This window comes from Gracilinanus agilis, chromosome 3 (genome assembly GCF_016433145.1).
Source record: "Gracilinanus agilis isolate LMUSP501 chromosome 3, AgileGrace, whole genome shotgun sequence".
Classification (NCBI taxonomy): domain Eukaryota; kingdom Metazoa; phylum Chordata; class Mammalia; order Didelphimorphia; family Didelphidae; genus Gracilinanus; species Gracilinanus agilis.
In genome coordinates, this window is record NC_058132.1 from 408,327,559 (window position 1) to 408,340,584 (window position 13,026).

The window sequence follows — 13,026 nt, forward strand, 5'->3', positions numbered from 1 at the left end:
AATAAGATAATGGTGCAAATATTTTGCCAACTTTCCAGGACTAGATCACCTCTAGGATTTCACAGATGGTCTTTAGTTAGTGTAACAAAAATTTCATCACCTGGCAGCCTGGATGAATTTTTCCTCAATTATGCTGATTACCCTCCAGACACAAAGTCTATCTATACCATAAAACTTCCCAGAGTTTGTGATCTGCTAGCATAGGCCTTTAAGAATGCAGGATCTTGAGAACAGTGATTTTCAAAAAATGACTGAACATCAGAAGAGAGCTTTCATGAAAGTCAAAGGCTTTATGAACAATGAAAACATTCATAAATGCCAGTATTTTTCATTGTGTGCATAGAGAGGAGTAGACAAAGAGCTTTGAGAAACCTGAGGGAAGGTGCCAACTATGACCAGAGGCCTTGGGGAAGTTTCCCCATAGCAGTGGCATCAGATAGAGCTTTGAAAGTATAGAAAAGATTTTTTCTTTAAAAAACTTTTTCCTTTATTAATAACAAACACGAGCAGTTCAAAGTACAAATAACTTTTAAAAAGGACATATAAAATTATGACCTCCTATTATATAGTTTTTTTTGTTTAAGCCTTAAAGCCAGGATCTGACTTCAGGTCCCACCTCTGATACATAATGTCTGTGACCCTGGGCAAATAACTGTAATTCTCAATGTGCTCCCTAAGCAATTCTTTAAGACTTAAAAGGTGATGGGGGTGCAACTAGGTGGTTCAGTGGATTGGAAGCCAAGCCAAGAGATGGGAGGTCCTGGATTTATATCTGACCTCAGACACTTCCTAACCACCACTGCCTTGCATGAACAATTAATAAATCTTTAAGTACTTTAATAATTGTAAAGCACCACAAGAATCCAGGCAAGCTTGCAATTGGGAATTCTGTAGCACTGGACCTTTTATTTAATTTTGGTGAGGGAAAACATCCTATAAAGTGAGTTAACATGAAAGGATTCTAAGATTCAGGAATGCTATACCACCAACTCATGGGACCCATGGAGATTCTAGCTATCTACACAGTATCAAATTGTGTAATGTGGTCCGATTATCTTTAGCGTGACAGGAAAACTTGGTTCCTGGTATCCTTGGTGATGGTATCAACAAGGAGAAAAGATTCACAATGCTTCTAAAACTGATTTTAAATTTTTTAGTAAATATGAATGATGGTAAAGATCATTTTTAAAGCTCATATGATGCACATATATTTCTTATCAAATGTGGCAATACCTCTGAAGAACCCAAAGATGTAAAATTACCCTTAAAAGTCTGGCACTTTAATGTATCTGTGATTCAGAACATTTGAAAGTACTGTTTTTAAAGTACAATGCTAGATTTGAATTAAGTAACATTTAGTCCTAGGTACCATGAATACTTTTTAATAGTGATAGTTTGTTTTAAAAGATGGCATAACATCCTCTTTTCTTAGTGATAAACTTATTTATCCTATGTGGTATTCCACAAAGTTAACATGTACTAAATGTAGCATGGTGTGGCAGCTAGGTGGCTCAATGGATAAAGATCCAAGCTTGGAGGGAGCTAGGAAGTCCTGAGTTCAAATCTGAAGTCAAGATAATTCCTAGCAGTGTGACCCTGGGCAAGTCACTTAACTCCAAACTGCCTAGTCCTTAACACTCTTCTACCTTGGAACCAAAACCCAGTATCAATTCTAAGATAAGGATTTTTAAAAATGCAGCATGAAGTGGAGTGAGTGCTGGACTTAAGTCCAAAAGACTTGCATTTGTATCCTGCCTTAAGAATGAATACTAGTTTTGTGATCACGGGCAAGTCACTTAACTTTTCTAGGACCTGTTTTTCCTCTGTAAGATGAGGAAGTTAGCCTTGATGACCATTAAGGTATATTGCAACTTAAAATCTTTGATTCTATTATTATCCAAAACAATCTTTGCTTTCTGGGTAATTTCAAAATTAACACCCTCACTTCTGAGACTCAATTATATTTCAGTTAATGAAAGGATTTCATAACAAATAATTTTGCTCAAATTTATAAAATTTGTAAAATGAAAACTAGAGCTTAAGGGTCTTTTGGAAAGGGCCTAAGAACTAGGAATGGAGAACTTGGTTAAATCAGTCAATCAATTTATTAATTGCCTACTATGTGCCAGTTGTATTGCATTACTAAAACATTCAGTGGGCATATCTTACTAAAAGCTTCCCAATAAAGTCATGACTCAAGATGGTGTGGGGGCTATCTGGCAAGTACTCATCAAACTAAAAAGGTTTTCAATACAAGCCTAGGGATGAACTGTTGTCTAAGGACCAAGCCTATCTTGGTTCAAAATGATTCCTTATAAAAACCAATCTGGGTACAGGGAGATGAATTTTTCAAAGCACAAAGATCATCTATCAAGTAACAGAAAAGTGATGATCTGTGTTGGTGGAGGAAGAATTCACACTAATTAAATTACTTACCCTTGAAGTTCCTGTTTTTAAAATGGGAATCAGTCAGAAGGCTGTTGCAAGGAAAATGTGATAAAAGATGTGAACATTTTAGAGAATACAATACTATAACTTTGCTATACTGCTGTTACTTAGATACTTTTAGCATGGGTAGTGGGTCTCATCTTAAAATGAAGTCTTTGTGTTATTAATGAAACCCTCTTGAATAAGGGGAAAGGCAAAATTACTTCATACTGCTAAAATAATGTTATGATGGAGCTTGTTTTTTCCCCCACTCCTAACGCCAAAATAACTGGATGAATTGCACAAAACTAAAAGTCTCAATGACAATTTATTGAAAGGATTCTTAAAAGCAGATATTGGGAAATGGGAATCCATCGGGATCATAAAAACATTCTGTTTAGGTTCCAATTGGTGTGCATGTCATCCATACTATACATGTTAACATACCCATTTACACTACACAAACTGTAAAGAAGTGCTTTGATTCTTATGTTTGTAGGTCAATAAAGAGGTATAAAAATCCCCATTAAATTGTGTATGGAGAGATAGGCATGTTTCCTACAAAAGCTTTCAAAAGTTCATGTTAGAATTCATTGAGCAAGTGCACAGCACTACACTCTCTGATACTGTCCTTTGTCCAGTGTTTCAAATGGAAATATTATAGTCTTACCAAATGAGTGTCATAAATTCTAACCAAAGTAGCCATCAGCAACATACAGTAAAAGAGAAATTTAAAAATTATTTGGCTAACGATTAATTTTATGTATGATTATATAAACTAATGTTCCTTAATTTTTAAAAAATGTTTTTTCTTGAAAATCAGAGTAAGTGTAAACTTTGAAACAAATTTTCTGAATATTTACAACGTGGTATAAATATTAAAGAAAACCAGGGGATATTAAATTGCCTTAGTGGGGTACTTTTCTATAAATTTTATATACCCACTTACCAGGAACGTGTATTCTGTATTTATTGCATATATTTCTCACATATGTGGGATTTTCATTTGAATAATAAACTGCTGATATTTAAATATATATATTTATATATATTTCAACTGGTCAGATAATGGAACTGTGAATGAGGCAGTCAGATTGTACAGTTTAAAATAATGGGCTTTTTAAAAAGTTCAATTTACATATTCCAAAAGTGAACTATTCTATGACATTTATTAGTGTTCCCTTTAAACCCACATTTCACTACAAAGCTACTTTAGGGGGGAAGTTTCATATTAACTCAATGACAAGTTCCACAGTTAAACCATTTCAGTTTCAAAGGAATGTTGTCATTGTGCCACCTGTTTCTTACTGAAGGATGATTTCACATTTAATTATGTGACTTATGCAAAGCCCTTTGTTGCAATAATGCAGTAATTTCCTAAGACAATTTCTACTGAAGAATTCTCTGCTATCAAAAGGCTTACTTAAAATAAAAACAAAAAATTTCCAGTGTGAAAGTAACTCTAAGGTGGTATAAACAGATGCATAATTACACATTTTATACCACACATGCGCACGCAGACACGCACACACACAGACATACACAGACACACACATACACACCAGTTTACCATAGGACAATGAACTGAATAGATGGCTAATATGTATGTGGTTACAAAATGTTTTTTGTAAGCGAGGTATGATAGGCAATAAGGAAAACACTTTTGCATTCCTGGATATAATCATTCTGGGCTCCTCATCCTGTGTTTAAAGTTGCAGTACTATATATAATAATGCTCTATTAAAACAAGAATCAATACTTTACAGTTTAAGAAACTTTACATATATACAAAAATTATACATCAGGAATGGATTTTTAAAGCTCATATTAGGTTTTCAGTATGAAAGTTCTATTTTCCTTCAATTAAAGACTTTAATTCTTTCATATTGTGGTCATTTGCAACGGTCATAGCATGATCCAGAGCTCGAACACTTGCAAGAAGCTTTACTATCTGTTTTATGTTTTCCCTAAAAAAAAGAAAAACAGTTTAAGTAACAAAGCACTATTTGATTAATTTTTAGAAGTAAACTTGTTGATAAACATTTTGATTACAAGATCAATTTAAAAATTCATCTAATAAGTTATATAAGAAAGGGAAAAGGATTAAAACATTCTATATGAATTGGTCAGTCTGTACTTTTCATCAAATGAAAACTGTATAAAACTTGACTGCATTACTATAATCAGTACCATTTTTTTTTCAGTTTAGAAATCCATATTGAGACAGGATTATTTTCCTTGCAAACATGGGATAATTACCAAATAAACTGGTAAGTCTCTGTTGATTTGGGTAAATAAAAATAAGTGAAAAATAAAAACTAGATGCATTTATTCTAGAAGAGTTCACAATTACCTTAAGTATTTTTGGTGAAATTCAACCCAATTTACACCTGCCAATATGATTTGTCTTCAAATAGCAAGCATTTTATAAATATTATCTTTTATTAAGTACTAGGCCTAATCAAATTTGGGACAAGAAACAGCACCTCACCAATCAGACAAGCTGCCCAGAAAAGATCCTACAGATCTCTCTTCACCTCCCCTAGTGACTTTTGAGTATGTGAGCTTTTTCTTCCCACCACTTCTTCCTTGACACCAAATCTAACTTAAATGCTTTGCCTCATCCTTCTTAAATTGTATCTTAAAAACAGATAAAATGGACATAATTTTAAAACACATACTTTCATTATTTGCCAACAAACACTGATGTACATATGCATTTATGCATAAGTTATGCAACATGTATTTATAATTAGAATTACAAACTGCTTAGTAGTAGAATCAAACCAAATTTTATATCCACACACATGCAGAAGGACAAGAGATCCAAATCTACGATTTCACTAATGCTGGCAACTCCCAGTGTGGACATTCCCTGACAGATTTTCTTGCCCATGATCATAACCGAGGACATGGAGTGTGTGTGTGTGTATGTGTGTGTGTGTGTGTACATGTATGTATGTACGTACGTACACATGTGCAATAATTCCAAACCAAAAAGTGGGCATCATCTTTCCAACTTTAAAATATCTAATTAAACACTATTTGATTCAAAGATTTCTACTTTACAACTTCCTTAAGTTGATTATATAAATAATTACCTGGCATTTCTTTTTTCTACATCAGAGCAGCCAATGCTATTTCTATAAATGGTATCTGCCAGGTGAACAAGGTATCTACAAAAGTTTTCTAGTTGGCATATAGTCCTTTCTCCTTTCAAATTTATGAACCATTGTTTGGGGAAACAGTTGATTACCTGGGGGACAGAAAAAAGTGGTGAGCAGGGAGAGGTGATAATTATCCAACTAAAAAATCCTGTTATATAGTATTTAGTTCTAGATAAAGTTGCATATATTGAAAAACAACTTAAAAAAAGATTAATTTATTCAAAGTCACACAGTGAAATTAAATTAGAAGTATACTCTTGTTTGGAATTCAAATGTGTTAAGTATCCAAACCTCAGCCAAGTCAACAATGCACTTTTTAATGTAGGTGCAGTTATGGTACATTTTTAATAAACACATTTTGTAAACTAGAAAAATAACAAGCTGATTAGAATTCTATAAAAAAGACCATAATAGTTCTTAAAAATAATCAGAAGTGATGAAATTGACCCAGAAAGAAAATACCAATAACATAAGGACAAAGCTGTGCTGATGCAATGTTCAATATCAACTGGAGAATTAACACAAAAAAATGTATTTAGAAATGTGGAGCACAGGTGGTAGATGCTATAGGAGGATTAGAATTAGTTGTTTAGGTAAGTTAATTTCCAATCCTAGTTTTTGTGTCCTCTACTAACTTTGTAGAGGGCTTTAAACAATACTCAATAGATTCATACAAAAAAAAAATTTTTAATTCAAAGTAAATTTAAATACTAAATATCTTCATTAACTTACATGTTGGGCTTTTTTGATGCTGTCATCCCCATACTCAGAGTTCTGAAAAGCCATAAGGATGTATCTATTTAGCAAACCATCTATGGATAATTCTTGAAGGGTTTTGTTTGAAAAAATGCCATACCACTGGAGAAAGTTTCCTAAAAGCTGAGGAGAAAAGTAAATTGAAAAACTGAAGCTATATGAGAACTAGGTCACATATATAATATAAACTGTAGTGAACATCTTTAAAATGCTCATTTTGGAGAAAAGCGTTCAGAACCAAGATGGTGGAGTAGAAGCAGGAAGCTTGAAACCACCATTAAGAATCCTCTCCAACCAATCTTAAAAATAACACCACAAACGGAATACAGTAGTGAAAGAACCAACAAGGAGACAAAGCGAAGCAACTTTCAAGAAGAGAACAAACTGAAAGGTAGGAAGAGAACATCTGGGGCACTGGGGTGAGAAGGGAGCACAGAAGGGACGCTACAGCAAGCCAACTGCAAGTGTCTCCCATCCCGCCAAATCCATGCCAGATTCTGAATCTGAGCCCAAGGCAACATCAAGACCCTTAGATCCTGCCTGAGCCAAGAGTGGTTCAATCAAACATACACCCCTTAAAGTTCCAAGCAAATTTACAGGGAGGAGAATCTGTGCTGAGTAGCCTGATCTGTGTAGACCCAGAGCAAGGTCAGGCCAGGCCAGGAGTCCCAGCCCAGGTTTGTGGTGAGGACAAAGATTCCAGTTTAGGGTAGTAAGTAGACCCAAAGCTGGGCCCCCTGATCCTCTTGCCAAGATGGTAGAGTAATCTGCTGTGTGCATGACCAGATTGACCCCCAAAAAGCCTCTGCTCAAGCCTAAGGCTAGAATTTCAGCTATCAGCAGTCTCAAGGGGTAACTGAATCAGCAGTGGGAGGTGGCCCTCAGAGCTCCCAGTCCACATGCTTTCATACCATCTTGTAAGAACTGAAACTTGCAGAAACTCAGAAATAAGGCTAAGGGTAGCATTAAGGGATGACTGAAATTTAAGAGGGTGTCCTAAACTTCCTGGAGAATAAAAAGGCTGGGAAAATGAACAGACATTAAAAAAAAAAAAAAAAAAAAAAAAAAGAAGACCTAACTATAGAGAATTTTTATGGAGACAAAGAACAAGGCACAGAAACAGAAGGGGACTGTGAAAGCAAAGAAAATACATGCAAAATCTAAAAGAAAAATATGAATGGGACAGATTCTGGAAGAGCTCAAAAAGGATTTCAAACATCAGTTAAGAGAGGGAGAGGAAAAATGGGGAAGAGAAATGAAAGCAATGTAAGAAGAAAGGGGCCAAAAGAAAAATAGATTCAAAAGCTCATGAAAGAAAAAAGTCATTCCTTAAAAACAGAACTGGGTAACTAGAAGCTAATGACTTCACAAGACATCAAGAAATAAAAATAAAACAAAACCAAGAGTGAAAAAAATAGAAAAAAACATAAAATATCTCATTGATAAAACTGACCCAGAAAACAGAACTAGGAGAGACAATTTAAGAATTACTGATCTACCTGAAAGCCATGGTAAAAAAACAAAACAAAACAAAACAAACAAAAACCCTAGGCATCATAATATAATATTATCAAGGAAAACTGCCCAGATATTCTTGAACAAGAGATCAAAATAAAAATGGAAAGAATTCACAGATCACCTCAAGAAAGAAATCCTCAAATAACAACTTCCAGAAATATAATAGCTAAATTCAAGAGCTCCCAAGTCAAAGAGAAAATACTGTAAGCAGCCAGAAAGAAATAATTCAAATACCATGGAACTACAATAATGATCACACAGGACTTAGCAGCTTCCACATTAAAGAACCAAAAGGCATAGAATGTGATATTCAGGAAGGCAAAAGATCTAGATTTACAACCCAAGGTCACCTATCCATGAAAACTGAGTATATTCTTTCAGGGGAAAAAATGGTCATTCAGTAAAATAGAAGATTTCCAAGCATTCCTGATGAAAAGACCAAACCTAAACATAAAATTTGAAATCCAAACAAAAGACCCAAGAGAAGCTTAAAAAGGTAAATAAAAAGAGAAAATTGAAGGTACTCAATAAGGTCAAACTCTGTATGTATTCCTATAAGGAAAGAGGATATTTGTAATTCATTTAAAATTCTAGGGGCAGCTGGGTAGCTCAGTGGAGTGAGAGTCAGGCCTAGAGACAGGAGGTCCTAGGTTCAAACCCGGCCTCAGCCACTTCCCAGCTGTGTGACCCTGGGCAAGTCACTTGACCCCCCATTGCCCACCCTTACCAATCTTCCATCTATAAGACAATACACCGAAGTACAAGGGTTTAAAAAAAATTCTTATTAGCAGTACAGCATTTAGAAGGAGTATACATAGAGGGTTGGGAAATAAGTTGATTAGGATGATATGCATTGCAAAAAAAAAATCAAGGAGAGAAAAAGAGAATTGCATTGAGAGAAAAGGGAAGGGAGAGATGGAATGGAGCAAATTTTATAACATAAAGGGGCATGAAAAACCATTACAATGGAGGAGAGGTTGAGGAAGGGTGACGGGCAATGCTTAAATTTTACTCTCATCATAACCATACTCACTGGGTTATAGAATCTTATCTTACCCTATACAGAAGTAGGAGAGGAATAAGACATGGGCAAGGTGGGGTTGAAATAGGAGGGAGGGAAGTAGAAACGGGGAGTGATAAAAAGCAAAATACCACTGAGGAAGGACAGAGTGAAAGGAAAAAGAACAGAACTATAAGGGGAAAATAAGATGGAGGGGAAAACACAGTTGGTAATCATAATACTCTTACCTATATACAAATTAAAATTAGCAACACTGATTATAAATTCCTTTTAAACAAAGTTCCCAATTTCAGTGTGAAAATATTCTAAATAGGGATTTTTGTCAGGAATTTACAAGAAATATATAATGAAAAGTTATGTTATTTATGAAGTTTCAATCATCAGATCTCTTTTAATAAAGTCTTACTGATTTGTATATACTAGTTTAACCTATCTAGGCCTCAGTTTTTTTAACTTAAATATTTTACAAATGTAAACCCAACACATACAAATGGTTATTCTTCCCACCAATTAAAAAAAAAAAAAAAAAGGAAACTAGCTGCTATTGCTCTTGTAAAGACTCTGAAAAAAACTCTGAGCTATTAAGAAAATGTTCAAGTAGAACAGCTGAGGAAAAGATACCAAGCACTTTATGGACATTATTATAATTGACTTTCACAAACAGTCCTAAGTTACAATTCCTATTTAATTAGCAGTCTCCCTTTTACAAATAAGGAAACTTGCCCAAAGTCACAGTAAGCAAGGGCTAGAGGAAAAGATTTGAACCCAAGCTTTGCTTCCAAGCTCAGAGCTCTTACAAATAGACTGTGTTGCCTACCACAGAACAGCTTACGGAGACTGATTCCAGAGTCAAATTATCTAGGAAGACTCAACCATTTGAAAGCCCCTCTCTGTCAATAAATCAAATCTGAAATACCTCACTTCACTCACACTTTCCTCTGGAAAGATATTTGTATGAATAAGTTCTATAACAACACTCTTTCCTTCAACCCACCCCACAATGGCTGAGATCAGTTACACTGAGGGAATTAAGAACATAGAGAAAAGGCAGGTTAAATCTGAAACTTTAAACACATTAAGAATAATGGAAAAATGATGGGTTACAAGTACACTAGATATTTAAAGATTGTAGTGACGTGGAAAAGAATTGTGGTGGGGCAAAAAAATTCAATTAAAAAAATTCTGAGGGGAACTTCAACACCCAGGAAAAAAGGAAAAAATTCCAATAAAATTTAGTCATCCTATAGTTTAAATGGATTTTTCTGGGCTAACTGAGAAATCTAACCCCGCACTGTTTCTTTTGAAAAGTTTCCTGAGTTTGAAATAAGAAAATTGCAAAATGAGCCCATTTTAAATGGAATTTTTCTTATAAAGTATATAATTATTTATGTTACAGGTCATTTTATTATTTTAGAGAGGGAGCACAACACCCCAGAAATAAATAAATAAATAAATCCCAAATCCCTAGAATGTCATGATCACTTACCTTAACTGAAGACCAGAACTGTCGCTGGAAAAACAAATAAGGGCCAGAGTTTTTATTTTCCAAGATACTAAGTACAAAAGGGAAAGGAAAAATATTTATTGAAACGCTTTATTCTAGAGGACAGATGACATAAATATTAATCAATAACTATACAAGAAAACTGGCAAAAAAGATTTAAAAGGCAGTAAATGGTTTTGAATCAATTGTATTTTGAAGGAAAGTTATTTGATGTTTAAGGGACAAAATAATACATTTACATTTACTTGAGAGACATGTGATGGACGATCAATGATTAAATATTATTACCTTTAGATAAGTTAACAATCTGCCCAATACATTATCAAACAGTCTCTCTGAGCTATTGAAATTCATTAAATTAGTAGTCAAACAATGACTATATTAAAATGGCAAAATGGCAGACAATCAATGAGTAAGTTTTACTTACTTCTTGGGATACAAGGGCATAAATACATCATCATCTAACGTTCTTCTCATTCTTAGTAAGAGTGCCTTTAAATATAGCTGAAAGTTTTAAAAAAAAGATAAGCCATTTAGAAATTATAATCTTTGACTGGGTGTGTCAAACTGCAAGCTTTTATAAAAAAAATTTCATTTCTCAATGTTCCAATTATGTTTTTTATGAACTATCCAAGAGTTAAAACTAATAAAAATTGCTAAGTGCTACTTTTCATGAAAGTGACCTTTCAAAGAAATTATTTAAAACTAAAAATATTGATGCTAGTAATAATGTTTCTCCTAATGTAAGAGAGAAGACAGGCGATTGTTAGGTATAATATGTAACATATCCATTTATATTTTCAAAGGTGAAAATAAAAAGTCTTCTAACCAATGTTTCTCAACTAGAAATGCAAATAAATTACCTGTGTGTTTTTATTTTCTGCATTTACCACTGAAGGATATCCACTTGTCAATTTCAGTGTAATCCCAACCATTCTAGATGTCTGTGTAGTAGAGAAAGGGTCCCATGTATTTTCAGCTATTCCTATTTGGGTAAGAATGAGTCTTACTGGACATAGGGAAAAAGGCAAACTATATACATAGTTAAAATATAAAAACAGTGAGAGCCAGGCCTAGAGATGGGAGGTCCTAGGTTCACTTACTAGCTATGTGCCCCTGGGTAAGTTACTTAACCTCCATTTTTTATGACTTCTGTGGACTTAACTTTCCTAGCTGGTGGAGCTATAGGAACTTTCTCTTTCCTTCCTTATTGCCCCTGTAGATTTGCCTCCTTTTTCTTCTTACTATTGGCCTATCCCTATGCCATATCACCTTAAACCTCTCTAAATCTAAAGGAACCAAATGCCCCCTAAACTCCTCCCTATTCTTTCCTTCTCCAAAAATCATTAACTTCCTATTTTGATTGATTCAATCCTTAGTATATCGCCTTATTGCTAATAGAGGACAAAAGGGAAGAGAAGAGGTATTATTTTGTTCCTTTCTATAGATTAGGATGTTCTCATTCTTTGATCTAAATCCTTTTTTTTTTTTAATTCTCCTCAGATAGTGGTCCAGTTACTCATTTGGTACATTATTTGTAGTCCTCTTGCATAAGAGTTAACAAGTGCTGTTAACTTCCTATGCCCTGAATTATTTTGGAGTGGGCAGGTTACCGTCCTATGATTAGGGAAAAAAAAGCTAACTATAGAACAAGACTATTAGTAATTTTGACTTGTTGACATTAGCAGAAAACTGTTTTCTACCCCCTTTTGTAAACCATAGCTGGTTTCCCATTATACTTCTTAACACTTAAAAACACCCAGAGTATGCCTAATAATGTATAATTTAAGAAAAGTTTGACAACAACCCAGTATAAAGAAGCAAACTAACAGAAACAAAAGTCATAAACAGTTTTCATTGCTTTTCATGGTTTTCTTTTGAAGATTGGGATAAGAATTTTGATTTTTTTATATTTGAGATAAAACATCAGATTAAGTCTAAAAAAAAAAAAAGAAAGAAAAGGATAGGATAAGATAGCAGGAAGTCTTCAGAATATAAAATTTCCAGCTAAAACTTAGGTACTATTTTCTCAGAGAAATGAAGAGGAAACTACAGTACAATTAGCAATAAACAAAAGGTTGGTGAACCTAAGTACAGCAATGATATTATCTGATATGAGATTTTACCAAATTACAAAAACAGCATAGGAATAACACTCCCACCTCCTCACTTCTATTTTGTATGTATATAGAGAAATTTTTTAAAAGCCATTATGCCAATAAACTATACCTGTTAGTTTAGGGAGAATTACTTTTTCCACAATGGTAGGTAGTAATGCAACATCTACATCTTCCTTTTCTTGTTCTTGCTCTTCACAGCCATAAAATAGCAATGATTCAAACCACAGCATACTTTCAAAGTCACGACATTTTGCCTTGAATAAGAATTAAGACTATTAATATCAAATATTTAAATCATTCTATCATATGAGTTATATAACAAGGATTTCAATACATAAAACATTTTACCAAAATAACAAACTCTGAACAACTTTATTGTAGAAAGTTAGCAATGGATTAATAGTTTAAAAAATGAAAACACACATCTGGATTCTAGTTCAAGTTCTGTTACTTAAAATAAGTTTTAAATTCTTAGACAAGTCATTTTAGCCTATATCTTAGTTTTCTTCCATT

At 33.8% G+C, this 13,026-nt stretch overlaps 1 protein-coding gene across 1 annotated transcript in view; it reads right to left on the minus strand.

The window, feature by feature from the left end:
• Positions 1-2,736: 2,736 nt before the first annotated feature.
• The window catches only part of PAXBP1 (PAX3 and PAX7 binding protein 1), a 39,103-nt gene continuing 28,813 nt past the window's right edge, over positions 2,737-13,026 (minus strand). The window contains exons 12-18 of the mRNA XM_044670208.1: positions 12,623-12,767; positions 11,257-11,378; positions 10,821-10,897; positions 10,376-10,442; positions 6,327-6,473; positions 5,529-5,683; positions 2,737-4,394 (exon numbers count right to left, since the gene is read on the minus strand). Coding sequence (XP_044526143.1) covers positions 4,277-4,394; positions 5,529-5,683; positions 6,327-6,473; positions 10,376-10,442; positions 10,821-10,897; positions 11,257-11,378; positions 12,623-12,767 — 831 coding nt within the window. The 3' untranslated portion in view covers positions 2,737-4,276. The remainder of the gene's footprint in view (positions 4,395-5,528; positions 5,684-6,326; positions 6,474-10,375; positions 10,443-10,820; positions 10,898-11,256; positions 11,379-12,622; positions 12,768-13,026) is intronic.